The 20,015-nt window shown below is 42.5% G+C and overlaps 1 protein-coding gene across 2 annotated transcripts in view; it reads right to left on the reverse strand.

Annotated features, from left to right (window-relative positions):
- The window catches only part of PCSK5 (proprotein convertase subtilisin/kexin type 5), a 371,370-nt gene that overhangs the window by 190,662 nt on the left and 160,693 nt on the right, over nt 1-20,015 (reverse strand). For both annotated transcript variants that reach the window (XM_075278157.1, XM_075278160.1), the window contains exons 8-9: nt 19,251-19,463; nt 3,526-3,626 (exon numbers count right to left, since the gene is read on the reverse strand). In XM_075278157.1, coding sequence (XP_075134258.1) covers nt 3,526-3,626; nt 19,251-19,463 — 314 coding nt within the window. The remainder of the gene's footprint in view (nt 1-3,525; nt 3,627-19,250; nt 19,464-20,015) is intronic.

Here is a 20,015-nt window from a genome sequence, read left to right on the forward strand (position 1 = left end):
AGCTTAGCCTTAAATATTACAGTGTCTTGAAAGTTAATAGAACTATAAAATAAATAAATAATGGTAATATTGGAAACAATGGAGCAGATTTACCAAGACCGTCTAAGTTTTAGATAGTGCAAACTAAGACTTCACGCACAAAGACTGTCCACGCTGAGTGGGTGCTGATTTGCTCCATTATTTTCAATAGGGGGTCCTGTCTATTCGTATCCATTTTAACAGAACAAGATAGGACCTGCTCTATAATTATTGGAATTGGAAAAGAGCATTGGAACCCCTCGCGGCACTCCACTTCGGATTAGGTCCAAATGAATGGACCTAGTCGGAAGGGAGGTGTCGTGAGGCGGATGTATGTGACTGAATCAGCCGTGGAATCCACCTGAAGAAAGGGCATGTCTGAAAGCGGGAACAAACCGCTCGCGGAAAAAGGAAATGACTGGCTCCCATTGATTTCAATGGGAGGCGGTTTTTTGAGCCAGATTCTGATGTGGATTCCGCATCAGAGATCTAGAAAACCATGAGGAATTGGGAATTGATACAGAAATACAAAATGTCACCTACATGTGGCAACTAAAACCATATTGATGTTAAACCCACAGCATATGAATTATTGCTGGGGGCTTTTGAAAGCTACAACAGACCTACAGGTCCGCCACAACAAATCCCACCCAATTTCAGGTGCTTTTATTGTGGCACCTTTTACAGGAGAACCCTGCAACTGTGTGACTTATACTGCAAAGGGGCCCACTCAGGCTCAATCGCTCAAGGGCATACTCAAACCTAGAGCCGGCCTTGAACTCAGAATCTACATTATCAAAGTAATTCTCTAGAATTTGATGTTAAATTGGTAGCAGAATAAATCCAGTAGGCCCTCTGTGTAAACTACATGAATGATTCCAGCTGATTTTTTTTTTTTTCTTTGTAAAAACTAGCAAACTCGGAAAATATTCTTGTGGAAAAATGACATTCTGCTTCTATTTCAGATGTAATATATATAAAATATCCTAATTTACATATAAATACATGTTTTGTAGTAATAGTTTTGCTATAATATAATCGCAATGTGCAAAAAAAGAAAGACCTATTCCCATTGTGACTAGCTCAAGTAAATATTCATAGCAAATGGTGGATTAACCAATAAAGCTTTCGATACTGCAATTATACCACCAATCCTGCATATGACCCAATGTGGACGAGTCTGCAAATGGAAGATAATGGGCAGAAAGTAATTTACAATATTCACAGTTCTCAAGCGCTACAAAATCTACTAAGCTCCATGTAGAATGCTAAGATATGCAATGCAAGTCACGACTTGCAGCTCTAGTACACTGACACCCATAGTCAAGAATGCAGCTCAGCCAGAGGGAATAAAATGTGTTTTTATGTTCAATTGCTCAAACCCGGCTTTTGCTATTAGGAACAATTAGAAATGATAAGTCATATAGAAGCCAGTTTTATCCAGTAGCACATTACAAACATAACAATTTATATAAGCAAACTAGTGAATGGTCTAGAGATAATACAGTATAGAAAACAACTGGAGCTAAGGCACAGAAAGCCTAATCCTATTTCCTATAAGTAGTAAAATGGAGAACTATAGTACAATCATTGTCATACCCATTTCAAGCTTATAACGTGGACACCAACAGTGGCTGGAGCCCTATTTATATACCAAACTATACCCACCCAACAAATAAAAATAAGGATATACCACAGCACCAATAAGGTTAGCCACTGGCTATTTACACAAGCACGTATCACATACAATACATTTAGCTCTCGACTTCAGAGTTCCACCTGAAATACTCGTAGCACAGAAAAGAGAAATGAAAACTATAACTTACAGATAAAGGGGTTTGTTGGCTTTCATTTCCATGCAAGCTCAATAAATCATATAGCCATTGCTTATTCTGTTGCCTGGACAGTGTATTAATATGAGTTACAGCATCCATAGAACTACAGAGGGAAATTAAAGATTGCTACTTAAACTAAATTCCCATATAAAACACAACAAAAGTCACAATGTGAAGGAGGCCCAAATGTGAAGCTCTACCTTACTTTAAAATAGTAAGCAAATATAAAGACTTTTTAAGCTATTGTTACATCCTGACTACATGAATGATACTAACATAGCCCATAACAAAGGAATATCCCCATCTTATAAAGTGATGGCATATCTCTATGATCCGTGTACGTGTGAACTCTGAGGCCCCCACTAACTGTCTGAGACCCCCACTAATTGTGAGAATCAGTACTGTGATTCCTCAAAGGTGTTTTCCAGGATTGTAATATTTATCAGTGGATGCCTGACACCCATGACAACCACTGATCAGCTGTTTGTAGATCCCTGAGGCCTCCTCACTGAATATCAAGCTCTGTCATGTCAGTCACTAAGCTGTAAAAAGGCCATGTGAGAAATGAACATGATGTCACTAGGCTGTGAAGTGGAAGCTGCACTCACCAGAATGGATTCCAGCAGGAAAAACAGTGAATGAGCCACTGTGCTGAATTAGTACTGCAGCCCCTTTATTTTTAGGATTAGTAGGGGTTTCAGTAGTCGTACCTACAGCGATCATATAGGGATGATACATGCCAGTGATATATTATTACATTATAAGACTGAAAAACCAACTTAGGATTGGACCCCACATGGCGTAAATGCTGCAATTTCTACCAAATCCCATGCCCACTTTGCATTAAAAACCACACTGCAGAAACACTGCGATATTCAAAACCGAGAGTGGTTTTGGAAATCGCAGCATGTCAATTATACCTACGGAAACGCCGGCAGTTTCCCCATAGGTGTAATTGAAACAGAAAGTCCATAGAGGAAAACCTCTACGAAGTTTCTGTCTAAAGTGCTGCGGGAAGAACCGTGATGCACTGCTGCCGCGATTTTCCAGCAGCACTTTTTTGTGGCGGGACGCCTTATGGGGCCTTAGCCTTAAAAATAATAGAACATTCATGTGCATTGATATCTCTGTGAGTACATGGTGCTCTGTGAGTTTTATATGTAAACTGTAGATCACATATTATTAGTGTGTTTCTGTGAAATGTAAAGGGGTAAATATGGGAAACTGTTTTCCTAATGTTCCAATAAATGCACTGTCCCTGCCTGATAACCTGACCACAATAAGGAAATCATGGCTGGGTTCTTGACAAGTGCCAGACTATAGTACATATAGGACTATAGTCCTGCATTCATGATCAAATTCACTGGCAACCGATCAAGACAAAAGACTGTCACCTCTAAGATGGTTAGAAAAAATCATTACAAGTCAGCAAAAATTTTAATTATTTACATGTGCAAAAATATTTAACTTTTAATTGTCTACAAATCTATATAGGGTTAAGTTGGTAAGAATACTCCTTTAATGTCTGTGTCAACTATATTCTGTAAAATTACAGACTTCTCAGATCCCCACCATAGCACTTTAGAATTTCCTCTGCTCATGATAGTTACCATATACTGTGGTTGAATCGTTCTGTACATATCACCCCAGAATAAACATGGTATATACTTACTTTGCTTCTAGTGCAAGGGCTATGATTCCAGCAGCCATAGGAGCTGATGCTGAGGTTCCCGTGTGACTATCTGTGCAACGCTGCCGAAGGTCTGTAGTGATCTGAAACATGACGTTATATTTTTTATTTCTTCATAAAAACACATACATTTTCCAACAAAACTATCAAAGACTTGTCCAGCACCATGGATGAGAAATAGAGTTGTGCGCCCACATACTGTGTATTAAAAGGTATGTGCTAGTCAAGTAAATCATTTTAAAGTGAACCTGGCACACTGAGAATTATTACCAATCTGCAGGCAGTATGTTATAGAGGAGGAGGAGCTGAGCACGGTAATATGTACATTTCTTGGAAAAGATTCAGTATAACTTGCCATTAGTTCATTCAAAATATGATTGTTTAAAGGCGTTATCCAGGATTAGGAAACATGATGGCTTGCTTTCAGGTAGAGCCCGACTTCCTCTTTTCAAACAGTAGCATGGCCTTGTGACTAATAGATATGATACCACTTCCTCAGAAAAGGAAATGGAGCATTTTCTTAAATATAGCAGCCATATTTTCTAATGCAGCAGAGAATATCTCCTTATTAATGTGCTGTACTGTACTGCATGGAGACACTGCCAAACTGGCTTCACGTATAGTACACAATCTTACTATGTTCATAAGTCCTAAGAAAAAAATCTGTAAGCATTACAATTTACACAATTTATATTGTACTCATGGATTTTCCTATATCTAGTATTGAGTAAATGGTTATTTAACTCTAGGTCAGTGATGGCAAACCTTTTAGAGACCGAGTGCCCAAACTGCAACCCCAAACCCACTAAATTATCACAAAGTGCCAACACAGCAATTTAAACTTAATACAGTGCCGATCCACAATTGCTGACAGTTACGGACCCACAAATTACAGTCGTGTGAATGGGGCTTTATAGAGCTTTCAATAATACAAGCAACTTTGTACTGAAATGTAAAGCTATCTGCATTTAGTACTTTGAACAATTAATGTTCACTATTTACATCACACAGGATCTGTTTTATAGTGACCGTGCAATGTTATTACATCCTGTACTAATATCACGTCTGCTATAAAACAGATACTGTGTGATATAAATAGTGAAGGGACCCCAAACAGTAATCCATGCTCCGCAATGGCCCCCAGACAGTATTATATGCTCTACAGCAGGCTCCTCAACAGTATTACATGCTCCACAGTAGGCCCACCAAACAGTATTATATGCTCCACAGTACCATAGTAGCCCCCCACATTATATGATCCATAGTGGCACCCACACACACAGTACTATGTGTTCCTCAGTACCCCCCCCCCCCACAGTATTATATGCTTATTAGTATGCCCCTCCACAGTATTATATGATTCTCAGTATACCCCCCCAGCATTATGTGCTCCTCAGTACCCCCACACACATAGTATTATATGCTCCTCAGTACACATCCCCCAGTATTATATGTTCCTCAATACCCCCACACATAGTATTATATGCTCCTCAGTACGCTCCCCCAGTATTATATGCTCCTCAGTACCCACACACACAGTATTATATGCTCCTAAGTACACATTCCCGAGTATTATACGTTCCTCAATACCCCCACACACAGTATTATATGCTCCTCAGTGCCCCCCCGTATTATATGCTCTTCAGTACCCCCCTCCCACAGTATTATATGCTCCTCAGTACATATCCCCCCAGTATTATATGCTCTTTACTACGCCCCCCCCCCAGTATTATATGTTCTTCATTTTGACTCTCTCAAACACAAACACACACACTCACTTACACACACTCATTCACACACTCACTCTATTATACTTACCCATTGTGACTGTGGACGGTGATGACTTATATCATCGCGCCTGCGTTAGGGCAGAGGTCACACTCTGCAGTCAGTGTAGGCTGCGGTCTACACTGACAGCTTTCAGCTGTATGTACATTTGCACATACAACTGAAAGCAGCGATCGCTCATCAACGGGGAATCCTGTACCGGATTCCCTGTTAGTGAGCAATCCAGGTGACCTCACGCTTGCCAGCATAGAGGGCTCTGTGTACCCTCTCTTGCATGCGTGCCATAGGTTCGCCATCACATCTCTAGGTCTATTTATGGGTCTACAGTGAAGGAAATAAGTATTTGATCCCTTGCTGATTTTGTAAGTTTACCCACTGACAAAGACATGAACCGTCTATCATTTTAAGGGGAGGTTAATTTTAACAGTGAGAGATAGAATATAAAAAATAAAATCCAGAAAATCACATTGTATAAATTTTATAAGTTTATTTGCATTTTGCATAGAGAACTAAGTATTTGATCCCTCTGGCAAACAAGACTTAATACTTGGTGGCAAAACCCTTGTTGCTGCACACAGCAGTCAGACATTTTTTGTAGTTGATGATGAGATTTGCGAACATATGTGTCTGCATGGACCAGAATGAAAACATCTATTTTTCAGTACTAAGGATATCAGTGGTGCCCATTAACAGAGGTAAAGTTTGTTGGTTTCCACTGCAGTTTTCAACTTTTAACTGCTTAGAATTTTAACATGACTTGGTTCTGACAGCAGTATGGACAGCAGTATTGAAAAAGATTTAGTGCCTCCCAAGTTTATGAGAATAGAATAACAAAAGAGGTCAACAATATCTGCATCTCGAGAGGTCAGAAAATCAGCCATGATTTCCTTATTGTGGCCGGGATATCTTCTGATACATGTAGTGTCCCTACCTGATAACCCGGCTACAACAAGAAAATCATAGCTGGGTTCTTGACAAGTCCCAGACCATAGAAAGTTTCTGCATTAGTGGTCGTATCCATGGCAACCGATCAAGATAACAGGTCACCACTAAGAAAGTTAGAGAAAATATTTAAAACTCTGCAGAATTTTTAATTACTTATATTTGCAAAAATTGTTAACTTTTAATTATCTACAAATATAGATGTGATTATGTACATGGGAATGACCCTTTAATGTAAGCAAATCTGGAGCTCATACAGACCGATTTTCACAGTTGAAACTTGGTCATCTGAATCTAGGCTTACACTTGGGCAGTATAGCAACCAATGTACACGTTTAAGCCTCACAATCTGCTAAAGTTTTCAGTTCAAAGGGCAAGCGTAGCCATGGCTCGTCTGGCGTAGCGACGCATGACGAGGGGCGGGCAGTAGGGGAGCCAATAGCCGCCTTCGGCGGGAGCCGTTGGGTGGGCGGGGCTTAGCGGAGCTGTTTTCAATTAGTCCGCGCAGCCGAGTAGCGGCACTCGTGGGCTGCGCGGCAAGTGTAAAGGTTGTCGCTCCCACTCTCCTCTGCTTGTCTCCGCCATGGCCTCCAGAGCTCACCTCTTGGAGCAGCTCAGCGCTGCTGCCGACATCAGGGGGGAGGCATGGCTGCAGGAGCAGATCGCGGCGCTACTGAGTCCAGCTGCCGCTTCACCCCCCTCGCAAGTCTCCCTTCCCCCGGCTCCTGAACCACCTGCTCGGCCGGCTCGCCGCACCCGCCCGCCTGCCAGATTAAGTCCGGAGACCGGATCACCTCAGGCCAGGAGGCGCAGGAGTCCCTCTAGGGCCCCTCCAGGTCGGGCTCCTCGCTCCACTGCTCAGGGGCGCAGGTCCAGGCCTGGGAGGAATCCACACAGCCTCGTGGCCTGCACGGAGGTGAGAGCCACTGCGGCAGGCCCTGTTGCCATGGCACCCACCCCCAGTCTGCTGTCCTCTACACACCTCATGGATGCAGCCCCTTCCTGTGATGCTCCGGCGGGAAGTGGGCCTGTTCTTCACATTTCGCATTCCCAGGAGGTCCCGTGGCCAGCGGCGTCTTCAGACGGCTCCAGTGGTAGTCGGGATGGTGTCCGCCCTCCCATTCCAGCTTCGCAACCCCGGTCTGAGGTGCATGTGGTTTCCAGTGGTCATCACGCAGGTGCACATCTACAGCCCCAGTCGAGCCATTCCTGCTGCAGCTGCCAGCGTAGCGATCCTCAGCCTTCTCCAGATGCCAGCCTTCTCTTCAGCGATCCAGGTCATCCGGATTCGGGAGCTGCGACTGGTGGGCACACAGCACCCGCGCAGTCTGGTGAGTACCCTTCTTTGTCTTGTCCGTTTCCCCCAATTCTTATGTCACAGGGAGTTAGTGGGGTTGAGTCGGGGCAGCTAGCTGGGGGTTCGGGTGGTAGTGAGATTAGGGAACTTTTGAGTAGCGTTAGGGACTTGTTGGCGCGTTGTGAGCGCAGTGTGTCTGGGTCCCCAGTAGAGGGCGTGGTTTGCCCCCCCCCCGTGGTGCATGCTTTGGGTTCCCTGGGGTCGGGTGTTGCGGTTTCCCCAGTTACAGCGTGGGTCCCTTCTGGGGTGTCGGTGCAGTCGTCTGGGGCTCCGGTTATTGACGGTCAACAAGGGGTGACGGTGTCCGTGCAAACGGAAAAGGAGAAGGTGGATTCTGTGCATTTGGATGACAGGGCTCATGGGGAGGTGTATGTTTGCTTTGAGGGTCCTTTGGGCGCGCATTTAAAAAAGGAAGTTAAAGAAAAGATTTGGAAGGACGAATACGTCGAAATCTTTTCGTTGCTTCCTCTGGCCAAATTTAATCTGGATAAGGGAAAGAAGGTGGAGACCAAGAAGGAGGATGAAGAGAAGCGCCGGTGGCGCTTGATTCCTCAAACTTTTAGTAATTGGGTCCAGGCCTTTTACATTTTAGCCAGTGTGGTGGGTGAGAAGGCGCCGGACAACTGTTCGGCTCTCTTTTGCTATGTTGATTCTATCAGTGAGGCTTATCGGACCTATGGCGGACAGTCTTGGCTCAGGTATGACGAGCAGTTTCGCCAGCGAAAAGCGGTACGTCCGAGTATTAGATGGGACCAGAAGGATATAGGTCTGTGGCTGCGGGTTATGGCCCCTTCCAAGTTCGGTCATTCCTTTCCAGGGTCGGCCGGTGGAACCGGCCAAAGTGGGAGTGGTTTCGGTGCGTCCGGATTGGGGGAACAGGCCCAACATAAATTTGGGTTGTGCTGGCAATTTAATGAAGGGCGTTGCAAGTTCGGCCTTACGTGTAAATTCAAGCACTCCTGTTCCTTCTGCGGTGGGTCCTCTCACGGGGCTACCCGATGTTTGCGGAAACAAAAGGGCAAGGCTTTGCCCGGCAGTGGACAAGGGGGTGACTCCGGTGAGGCTGGAGGCAATGCTGCCATATCTAAGTAGATATGCTGATGGGGATAGGGCGCGTTTTTTGTTGGAGGGTTTTCGGGATGGGTTCAGGATCCCCCCCCCCCCCGCCCCATGTTGTCCCTTTTTCCACCAAGAATCTTAGATCAGCAATGGAACATAGGGAGGTCGTATCCGCCAAGTTGCGCAAGGAAGTCGCACTTGGGAGGATGGCTGGCCCCTTTGCTTCCCCGCCTTTTGAGGACTTGGTAGTGTCGCCATTGGGTGTGGTACCCAAAAAGGAGCCGAACCAGTTTCGGCTTATACATCATTTGTCGTACCCTAAGGGCGCGTCGGTCAACGACGGCATCGCTCCTGAACTCTGGTCAGTGGTGTACACGTCCTTTGACGCGGCAGTTCATTGGGTCCGGCAGTGCGGTCCCGGGGCGTTGTTGGCTAAGACCGATGTCGAGGCGGCTTTTCGCCTCTTGCCGGTTCACCCCGAGAGTGTTCGTTTGTTGGGTTGTTTTTGGGAAGGAGGGTTTTACGTTGATAGGTGCCTGCCCATGGGTTGCTCTATCTCCTGCGCGTATTTTGAGGCCTTCAGCACTTTCTTGGAGCATGTGATTAGGGAAGTCTCGGGTAGTGAATCTGTGATTCATTATCTCGATGATTTTTTGTGTATAGGTCCGGCGGACACGGATGTGTGTGCTGCCCTGCTAGCTACCACGAAATGGGTCGCGGGTAGGTTTGGGGTGCCTCTTGCTCCAGATAAGACCGAGGGTCCGCGCACTAGATTGAGCTTCTTGGGCATTGAATTGGACACGGTGGCAATGGAGTTCAGATTGCCTGAGTCCAAGGTTGCAGATTTGCGGCATGTGGTGAGGCTGGCTGGCCGTCGTAGGAAGATTATGCTTCGCGACTTGCAGTCTTTGTTGGGCAATTTGAACTTTGCCACAAAGGGTTTGTCTAATCCTCGTCATTTTGTTCGGTTGGGGAGAGCCCAGAGGGATGATCTGTTGGTGTGGCAATCGTTTCTAGAGCAGTATAATGGTCGTTCCCTTATGCAGTCGGCTGTGGTAGATGTTTTTGATTGCGAGCTTTTTACGGATGCAGCGGGAGGACAGGGCTTTGGGGCCTTTTACGGTGGGCAGTGGTGCGCCGCTCCTTGGCCCCTGGCTTGGCGGGAGTTAGGCTTGACAAGGAATTTGACCTTATTGGAGCTTTTTCCAATTGTGGTTGCTGTTTCTATTTGGGGTGAGGCTTTTCGCGATGGGAAGGTCAGGTTCCATTGTGATAACATGTCGGTGGTGTCAGCCATTAACAACACTTCTGCTTCCTCCCCACCTGTGATTAGATTGTTACAGTGTTTGGTGCTTCGTTGTTTGTGTTTGAATGCATGGGTGGTTGCGGTGCATGTGCCCGGTGTCAAGAATGACATTGCCGATGCTTTGTCTCGTTTCCAGTGGGAGCGGTTTCGGTCCCTTGCGCCAGGGGCTGCGGCGGACGGGATCCCGTGTCCTCCGGACTTGTGGGAGTTGGTCTCAGAGAAGCTGGGCGATTGATCAGAGTGTCGTTGGCTCCTTCCACCTGGGCTAAGTATATAGCTGCTTGGGGGATTTGGGAGCGGGGGTTGGAGGCTCTGGGTCCTGCACTTCGTGACTTAGATAGGGTGGGTGTGTTGTTGTTGCTGCTGCATAGGTGGGAGGAGGATGGTTGGTCGGTGTCTAGGGTTAACGGTGTGGTGTCGGCTGTCTCTTTTGGTTTGAAGATTAGGGGTTATGTGGATGTGACAAAACACTTCCTGGTCGTGCGGGCTCTGAGGGGTTTCCGGAAAGGCAAGGTTAGCGTGGACGTCAGGCGCCCGATTACCTTTTTGTTGTTGGGGCGGCTCTGTGCTCAGGTTGGCAGCTATTGTAGGTCAGAGTATGAGGCGGCGTTGTTCCGTTTTGCATTTTCATTGGCGTTTTTTGGGGCCTTTAGGGTGGGGGAGCTTGTCTCTCCGTCTTGTTCGACCCCGGGCGGTTTGTTGTGCGGGGACGTTGACTTGGTGGAGGGCTGTTTGGCAGTTAGGTTGCGCCAGTCTAAGACGGACCAGTCGGGTGTTGGGAAGTGGGTGCACTTGGGTGCGGTTTGCGGTTCCTGCGTTTGTCCTGTACATTGCTGGTCGGTTTACTCGTTGTTGTTGCCTGCGGGAGCCTCCGGCCCGCTGTTGCGACATTCCGATGGGTCTTTTCTTTCGAGGTATCAGTTTACTGCGGTGTTCCGGGGCTGTTTGGACGCTCAAGGTCTTGACAGCTCGCAATACGCCCCTCATTCTTTTCGTATCGGCGCGGCCACGGAGGCTCCCTCCCATGTTTGGTTGTTTTGTCTTTGCAAGTTTTTTCTTTTGTTTCTGTTTTCATTTTAGATTGTCACGGTGGCCTTGGCGGGTGGAGTCCTTGGGAGTTTGGGGGTAAATGAAGCAAAAGGGGTGGAGTCAGTAATAGGCTCCACCTCAAACAGCCGGTGTTGTGTTTACTTGGCCTGGCGCTCGGTGAACGGTTACAGGGTTTTAGCCCTGTGAACTGGCAGTTGAAGCAAGGGGTCATCGTTACTTGGTGCCGCCAAGCCGGTGGTCGCGGCTGGCGGTAAGTATATATAAATAATATATCTTATATATACATACATAATTGATGTGCTCATCGTAGCGCCAGGCCCATTCATGTGGTTGTAGTCGTCTTAACTCCTAGGACTTGAACCCTTTTGTGCTATTATGATAAATATTTGAGAAGTTATTTATCCGTTTTTGTAGTTTGTTAATAAATACGGCTGCTGTGGCCGATTAAAATCCATCCCTGTGTCATGGTGTTCTTTCATGAGTGGGGTGGGTGGTCGCCACGTTAGGCCGTTACTTATTGTTAGTTTGGGGTTGGTGGTAGGGGGGTAAAGGGTATGACGCTCCTTAGAGGTTTTGGGGCTTGTTGGTTGGAGCAACATTATCAATGTTGGCGGTCCAGGGGTTCCCAAAATCTGCCATGCCTTGTCAAGTCTTTTAGTTTGGAGTCTTTTAGGTTCACATTGCCTCCAAAACTGATAGTAGTAAAGTGTTAGGGGTGTAGAAACCAATGAAGAGATAATCATCGTCTTATGGATATACAGATCAGCCTGCATGTGCACCAGAGCTAAGTCCTGATTTACTAAATATACTGTGATAAGCAGAGTCTGAAAATGTCAAGTGTAGTATTATTTTCCAGAGGTGAACCTGAGCACTTGCAAGTCTGGCTAGTCAGTCCCTGTCCCGAGTGTACTTGTAGGCTGATTCGCATATCCCTAAAACATGATCATTTCTTAATTGGGTTGAGGCCACAAAGGTATGTTTCTCTTCCTATTCAAGACCCCCACACTGCATTATTGTTGGTTTGGAAGGCATTTTGGCCCTGATAAAAATTTTAATAAATCAAAACAATAGACATTCCCCAAAATAGTATGAATAAAATGTATATCTGGCCACCCCAAAAAGATGCTTTATGCAGGCCTATATGAGTTTCAGATTATGGCAATTCCAAGAATTTTTTTTTCTAAAATGTAATATATATATATATATATATATATATATATATATATATATATATATATATATCAAAAAACTAAAATCAAAAAATGGCTGAAGCTTGAAGGGGTTAATAATGAATTTATAATTTCACTTTAATTTGATTAAGTCTAGATATTTTGCCTTAGTGTACTCCAAGTTCGTACTGGGCACTGGAGATTTTTAGGCCATGAGCAACAACATAATACTTAGAAATCTCTAGATTACAATTGAAATGACTATTATTCTTATTTATAGAAGTAATAGCAATAGTCATGTCCAGGCATCTCCATGCATAGCCGTTCTCTACTGTGCCATGTGACACACGAATTTTAGCAATAGAAGAGACTATTTATCCTGACTGTTCCAGCATATGGCAACAGAAACATCATGTTCTGGTGACATAATCCATTAAATCATTCTATGTAATGGCTCTGTCTCACAGTGTACCTGAAGTTGCTCCTTGGAAACCAGTTTCCATAGTCTCAATTCTCTTTCCAATTCCAATAAGCACAGTTTTCCTTAAAAACTATTTTAGGTCACTGCCTATTGTTTTCCTAAAATGCTACATATCACCCATTTATATAAAACAAAACTTCCCTCTTTTGTGTAGTATTCTCTATTCAGATGCAGTAAATTATTTTAAGACATGACTGTAAACATTGCATTCTGTTACATTACATTACGCTTTCCCATCAGTGCCAGAACATCTGTATTCAGATCACAGAAAGCTTAGTACAATCCAATATTATTGTTTTTGTAACAACACTTCCGTAGTTAATTTGGAACATAATTGTATTTTTCTTTTGGTAAACATGGCAAGAGTGTCGGCGCACCAGCTGGTGTCACGTGGGGGCAGAGTTTGTTTACATAGCCTCTTTTCATGGAGTTGTGTAATGTCTTAATATGCTTTTGTGTTATGAACAGGCTTTTTACTGCATGAATGTGTGTGTGGGTAGGATAAGTGATTCCAAATCTGCCTTCCCAAACAATGGGAATATAGATTTCCTACATCATTTCCACACAGGATTCACCCCTTAAACACATCTACGGACATAACAAAAATCCAAGGTAGCACTGGTTCTCAATTTTATCACCCCATATTTTGACTTTGCCTTCAGTATTGACTGTGTTGTATGCATGTCACTCATTGTCTTAACATGTAGCAGACATTCAACTTATGCCATATATACGCCTTCAATCATTGCTAAAAATCTGAGCTGTACAAAGATGTAACTTAATCTATAAACAGACCCTTACCTACTGTGTGTAACTTAAAATACTGGCATACTATATATTACAGAGGGAACTCATTCTCTACACTGGCTTGGTTTTATGTTTCCTAACTCAGAAGTCATTCCCTCCAATGGTAACATCAGTTAACAGATAGGGTCCATTCACACGGAGGAAAATGGTGCTGAATTTGGTGCTGAATTTGAGCACTGGAAAAAAAAGCCTCCCATTGACTTCAATGGGTTTCTTTTTCTGCTAGCAATATTAGATTAATTAAAGGGGTTGGCCACTTTCAGACCAATATTGAGAGACAAAAATTATTGTTTGTATAATAAAAAGTTTCCAATATACGGTACTTTTTGAATCAATTTTTAATGGTTTTCTAGATCTCTGCTAGCTCCCAGTCATTTCCCGTACTCCCAGTAGATAAAAGCCAGTCCATGGTCATTTGATGAGCAAACCGATGCATAGATTATTACCAGGCAGATGTCTGATTACAGCACTGTGACTATAATGAGCTGTGCACCAGTGTGGTCATCACCATGGACTGTATATCACATGACCATGGACTGTATATCTCATGACAATGAACTGTACATCACATAACCATGGACGGATTTTTACTCACTGGGTGTAAACAGAATAAATGAAAGCAAGCAAAGATGTAGAAAACAGAGAGGAATTGATGCAGAAAGTATAGTGGAAAATTGTACAACTTTTATTATACAAATATTTGTCTCTCAATATTGTTGTGAAATTGGACAACCCCTTTAAAGTGGTTTTCCCATGTCACTGTTTTAGCAGTTTGCCTATTGTCTCTTCTTATCACTTCCTGTATTTCTCCCCGCTAAGCTTGCTGAACGGGAAACTAAGTAGTATCACAATGCTTATGCAGATCAAATAGTATGCACATGCTTGTAGAGACTAGAGACCGGACTCAGTGTTATCTGTGTGTTTACATAGAGAGATAACAGGCTTTATCAGCAAACTGCAATTAGCTGAGCTGGATGTGCTGCCAGCAGAGCAGTGAGTCACTTGTACAGGTCCATGGTTATGGTAACACTGTGTGAACAATGGGAGGAATAAGTTCACATAGCAGGCAAACAAAGCAGCATTTCTAAAGCAATATATTTAGGAAAAGTCTTCAGGTTATATAAGCTACCAGTATAGATAGGATCCTTGAGATGGGACAACCCCTTTAACAATACATGAAAATAAGGATTTGCAAATACATCCCATAATGTTAAACTTATTTCAAAACTGGTAATTATGGAGGGATTTTATTTCCTCCAAATATAATCACATGTACGTTAAAATATTGGTTCTGCCCTAGGAGGTAGGCAGGGAATCCATTCTCAGGGCTAGGTTTAGGAATACATTGGGTTTGGTGCAGGATAACAAACTCTCAAATCCTGATTAAGGCTAAAGCCACACATTGCGGAAACACTGATTTTTTTTGGTTGCAGATTTTGCTGCATTTTTTGAGCCAAACCTAATACAGGCTACAGAAGGAATGGGAAATATATGGAAACTATGAAGTGTTTCCACTTTAGTGGTTACTATAATTCACCAGTATTGGGATTTGACAACCAAGTAGTTCAGCAGAAGCTATGAGTAAGGGACCTAAAAAAATCCGGTCCTGAAACGCGTCCGCCTGCCAAGGCTATGAGTAAGGGAGCTAAAAAAAATCTGGTTCTGAAACGTGTCAGCCATATGCTATGTTCCTTTTCCCTGAAAGGGTGATGTAAATCCATTGTTTTATTTTAACATGAAGTAAAAGTTATGTTTTATTAATTGTGGCATGCTGGATATTTTTTGGTATTATTTGACAACCAAACCTACTGATCAGTTGTTTAAAAAGGCAGTGGCATTTAGGTTATTGACTCTTACTCTTATTTTCACACAGAGGAATTTGGCACTGAATTTGTGGTGGATTCCACCTCAAAATCAGCTCTAAATTCTGCCTGAAACCAGCCTCCATTCATTTCAATGGAAATCAGATGCTGATTTTTCCTCTAGCGGATTTTTCCTCTAGCAGATTCCGCCTGTCAACTCCTATTGAAATGAATGGGTGAAAGAAAACACCGCTGGGCAGTATTTTCAGTTAAGAAAATTTCTGCCTTTCACAGGTCAGTAACTTCAGTCAAGTGGCCCACTTCTTGCTCATTTCCATTAGGACACATCAAAATTATAACCTTGGAAAATCCTTTTAGTTTTTATAATATGCACAAGTATGGCAGAAAATACTTGTACATATTCTTCTACATACCTATGAAAATCCAAGTTTCAAGTGCACTACTTGAATCTTGGTTCACTATCTCTATTTCTCCTTTTATACTATCTTCCTAAAACCTCCAATAAAACTACCGTCACCTCACGAACGCCTGAACAGTCTCCCCCTTCACCTTCTGTCTCTATCCCTCTTCCCTCATATATTGTAAGCCCTTGTGGGCAGGGCCCTCTACCCCACTGTGCCAGTCAGTCATTATTAGTATTACATTTGTTTGTATATTTTGTTTACCATATATAAATCCTCAAATGTACAGCACCATGGAATTAATATTATAATGTACAGCACCATGGAATTAATGGTGTTAATTAAATAAATAATAATAATAATAATAAATCTGTCCCCAAACTACATTGTATTGTGGTCATATTTAAAGCTGTAAACTTAGTATGCCTACTACATTATGCGTTGTCCTCCGGGGGTCACTTGAGTCAAACATGGTTATTATATTTCAAAAACGCAATAAAAATTATCATTAAAAAGAAAAATTATAGCATATGCCTAGTGCATCATACAGCATACCACTGTGATGTCCAAGCAGAAAAAATACAAACCCCCAATAATATAACCAGAAACACGTCTATTCAGCAAAGACATCAACAGTTATTACAGCCTTACTTTTTATGTAAATTTGCAAACACTTGATGCAAAGAATTGGGAGAATCCATTTGCCAGACTATCAGAAATAACTGTTTATTAGGCTTTGGAGTGCACCAGTAAAACATCTGCAGTTTGATTTCTTCTTATTCCTACTTGTCTACTGGAGAGCAAGTGGATAATACCTAGAAAAGCTCCCTGACTGGAAAATCCATCAGGACCCTTTGAAAGGGAAGCTGCTGACAGGAGTTAGGGTGTTTAAGCATAATTACCAGAGAGATCTAAAACAAGGCTTTCAGCTAGAAAGCATTCACTTTCGCAGAGGTCTTCCATCTATCTTAAGAAGGAAATAAGAAGGGCATAAGACCACCAACAGGCAGGAAAACTTCAATAGCTGACATGATGTTCCAAATTCAATACCACGCTGGGACAGGCTCATTAATCACAACATGCGAGAAAGGATTGTCGGTATTAGGAAGTCAACATGTACAGGGGACGGAATATGCATTACGGCTTGTCAAACCCTCATATTTACTTTCGTTTCAACTGTACAAATCCTTCATATATACTCAAGTGATACTTTAAGCCTGCCCCTAGACAAATATAAACAGACCACATTAGCAGACCCCTACTGGGATATGTAATATTTCATTATATAAACATGACAGATTTTTTCGTCAAGCTCCATTTATAATCACAAGCTGTTTTTTGTTTGCCACTTTGTCTCAGGAAATTCTTCAGACTGTTTGCTAACATAACCTCACAAAGTACTGGGTTTCCTTAAATGTGTTTTCCTTCAATAAACATTTATCACTTATCCCTCTATCTGTGGGTGTGAGGCAAACAGCTAAGTAACAGCGATAACCCACTGCTGTAATTCCCATAGAATTATATGTAGCTGACGCACACATGGTTGAATATAGATCCATATACCTCACTGCAGTCATGTGAGTAAGAATCACCTCCATACTAGGTACTGGTGGGGCTCTATCAATATAGTGTATCCTCAGGATATTTGATAAATGTTTATCATGAGAAAGAAAAAACACCTTAAGAAGACAGAAGACAAAAAAGTCGGGAGAATCAAAAAGGCTGTTCAGGTCATTTTTATTGTTAACCTACCTTCAGGATCAATAAGAGATCAACTGGGGGAGAAGTTACCCTTCTAGTCCTCAGCTGAATAAAGTGATAGACACTCTGACTCTCCAACTGACACAACATCTTATATATGGACAGGACGACAATTTCTCTAGTTATTCCTATGAGATAATAAGCATCTCATGAATGAACAGAGAAAATAACCTCCATTTAGCACCACATGAGTTCCATTGCCATTTGGAGAGTCTTATTGTTGGTCACATGAAACAGCTGAGGGATCAGACGGTAGTGGTATTTCTGATAATCATAAAGCTGCCACCAGTAAGAAGATCACCTTCAACACAGTTTTACAGCGTATACCTTTTTTATGTGAAAGAGAATACAAAATATTGTGGGAGTGCTACTTTAACTAATATCTTTAGCTACACTTCCTTGTCATCTAATATAATGATTGCCTACAGATGCCATGCATAGAAAATATTTTATTCTAGATGTATTATATTTTCTAATATTAAATAGAAATGTATCCATTTACAAGGATTGTCCGGGAAGTTAAACTTACTCAGGGCCCCTTGACACGGCGTAAGCGCTCGGCTCATTCCGAGCCGTACACGCGAGCGCTTCTAAACACTTCCCAGTCACTTCAATGGGAGCACTCGTAAAGTCAAGCTCTCCCAAGTCAAGCGCTTACGCCGTCAGAGGTTTCAAACCAGGATCATGTTATAAGAACCAGCCCCTAACCCCTGGATTGCTTCGCCTCTGCCCCCCTCCTAATTTTATAAAGATGAGAACTATTATATGATTGGTTGCCTCTCTATTTTTATTAGCAATATAAATTAACCCCAAAGTCTTATAGAATTAATAATAATGACAGGTTGGTGGACTATATACCTCAGTAATCGAATGAGAATAACATCACTTCCAAAATACCCTGTAAATCTGTCAGCAGAGTACACATGCCCAACCATACACCTTTCAAGACCTGTTGGCAAATGCTCTTTTCATCAAGGGCTATTCCTCCCAACCCCTTCATGCACACTTCTCTTTGTCGCTCATGCATATGTTCTACAAGAGGTGAAAGAAGTAAGCCATTGCCAGGCTCTTTTGCAGGTGAGAATTCAGCATGTCCAATCCTTCTTTCTTTCAGGTCGGGGCAGCCCCAACATCAGATAGTTGGTTGGCATCAACAATATCCATTATCAGTTTCAGATGACATTAATCGAAAGTGTATAACTACCCTTAGGAAAAAATAGTCCTAAACCAGTTTGCCCTCACATGAGGTGCTGACCGAGAGACCCCAGTGAATTTGAGTTCTCTTCTTCTGATTTCACAGCATGTCTTCTGATGTAAAGCTAAGTAAGAGTAGTGTAGGAGGTAGATAGTAAAGAGTAGAAATCTAACACTGGTTACAACTCCACATATAGAAGAGAATGATAACAACAAGGAGTACAACATTACCACTCATTCTTCCTAAAAAATTTCTGGCAGACAAGGCATAGAAAGTTCCAATTTTTTTTGTGTGCAAATTGATCTAACGATGCTGAAATACAACCCAAGCTATGATCTGGTGAGGATCTCCTTCCAGGTGCATAGCTGGCAGAGGGAGTGAGTCATTTATGCCTCATATATGAAACGCACCTTCTGTCGGCAATGAGGTTATAAAGACATTGATAACTCCAGCCTTCATAAATCTATCATTGAATCTAAAGAAAAAAAAAAAAAGACTACCACATATTTACTGAAAATTCTAAGAGTTTCCTTTCTCTTATCCACCCTGTGAAAGAGAAATGACATACCACTTTTCTGTCGTATGATTCCCCGCTGCTGTATGTTGTAGCCAATGTTGAGGCACACTCTTCAAGATACCATGGCTTCTTGCCACTTTCTGTTGTACTGCTGATGGAGATTGTATAGATACTATTGGTATATCCATCACAAGAGCAGTGATCTCGACTTCTGCCACCATTGCCAGATGCCCAGACAAAAATTGAACCGTAGCCTCTTCTCCCCTACAGAAGAAAAAAGAAGCATGAAATAAGGATGAAGCAATTTAGGCAATATAACATCCAAACACAGGATAAAAATACGGTATTATCTCCTACCATAGAGTGTCACTTATAAAACAGGTTACTTCTTTTGGGGATTTAAAAGTAAAATGAAGCAGTAAGCTGCTAATATGAAATGACGTTCATATTCATCAGTGCTTGGATTGACAGAAATTCCATTATGGCTTGCAATACAAATACAATATCTACAATTGAACTTTTCATGGGAATAGAATTGCATTCATTTATATCATCTTTAGCTTACAGCAAATAGAAAAGGGTACATCAATGATTTGTGAATTGTTAATGCTCAGCTATTTATCTGAAGCCAGCTGCTGAAATCTACTGATGTACAGAAAACAGAAGAGATTATCTAAACAGGATACCGAGTTCAGAAAATGAATGAAAGAGAAAAGCACCAAAAGCAAAATTGGAGGTTTTCATATCTCACTGGTGCTTAACTCTTAGATAGACTAAACCATAATGGAAATATCATTTATTACAACTCCAACTTGT

This window comes from Leptodactylus fuscus, chromosome 1 (assembly GCF_031893055.1).
Source record: "Leptodactylus fuscus isolate aLepFus1 chromosome 1, aLepFus1.hap2, whole genome shotgun sequence".
NCBI lineage: Eukaryota > Metazoa > Chordata > Amphibia > Anura > Leptodactylidae > Leptodactylus > Leptodactylus fuscus.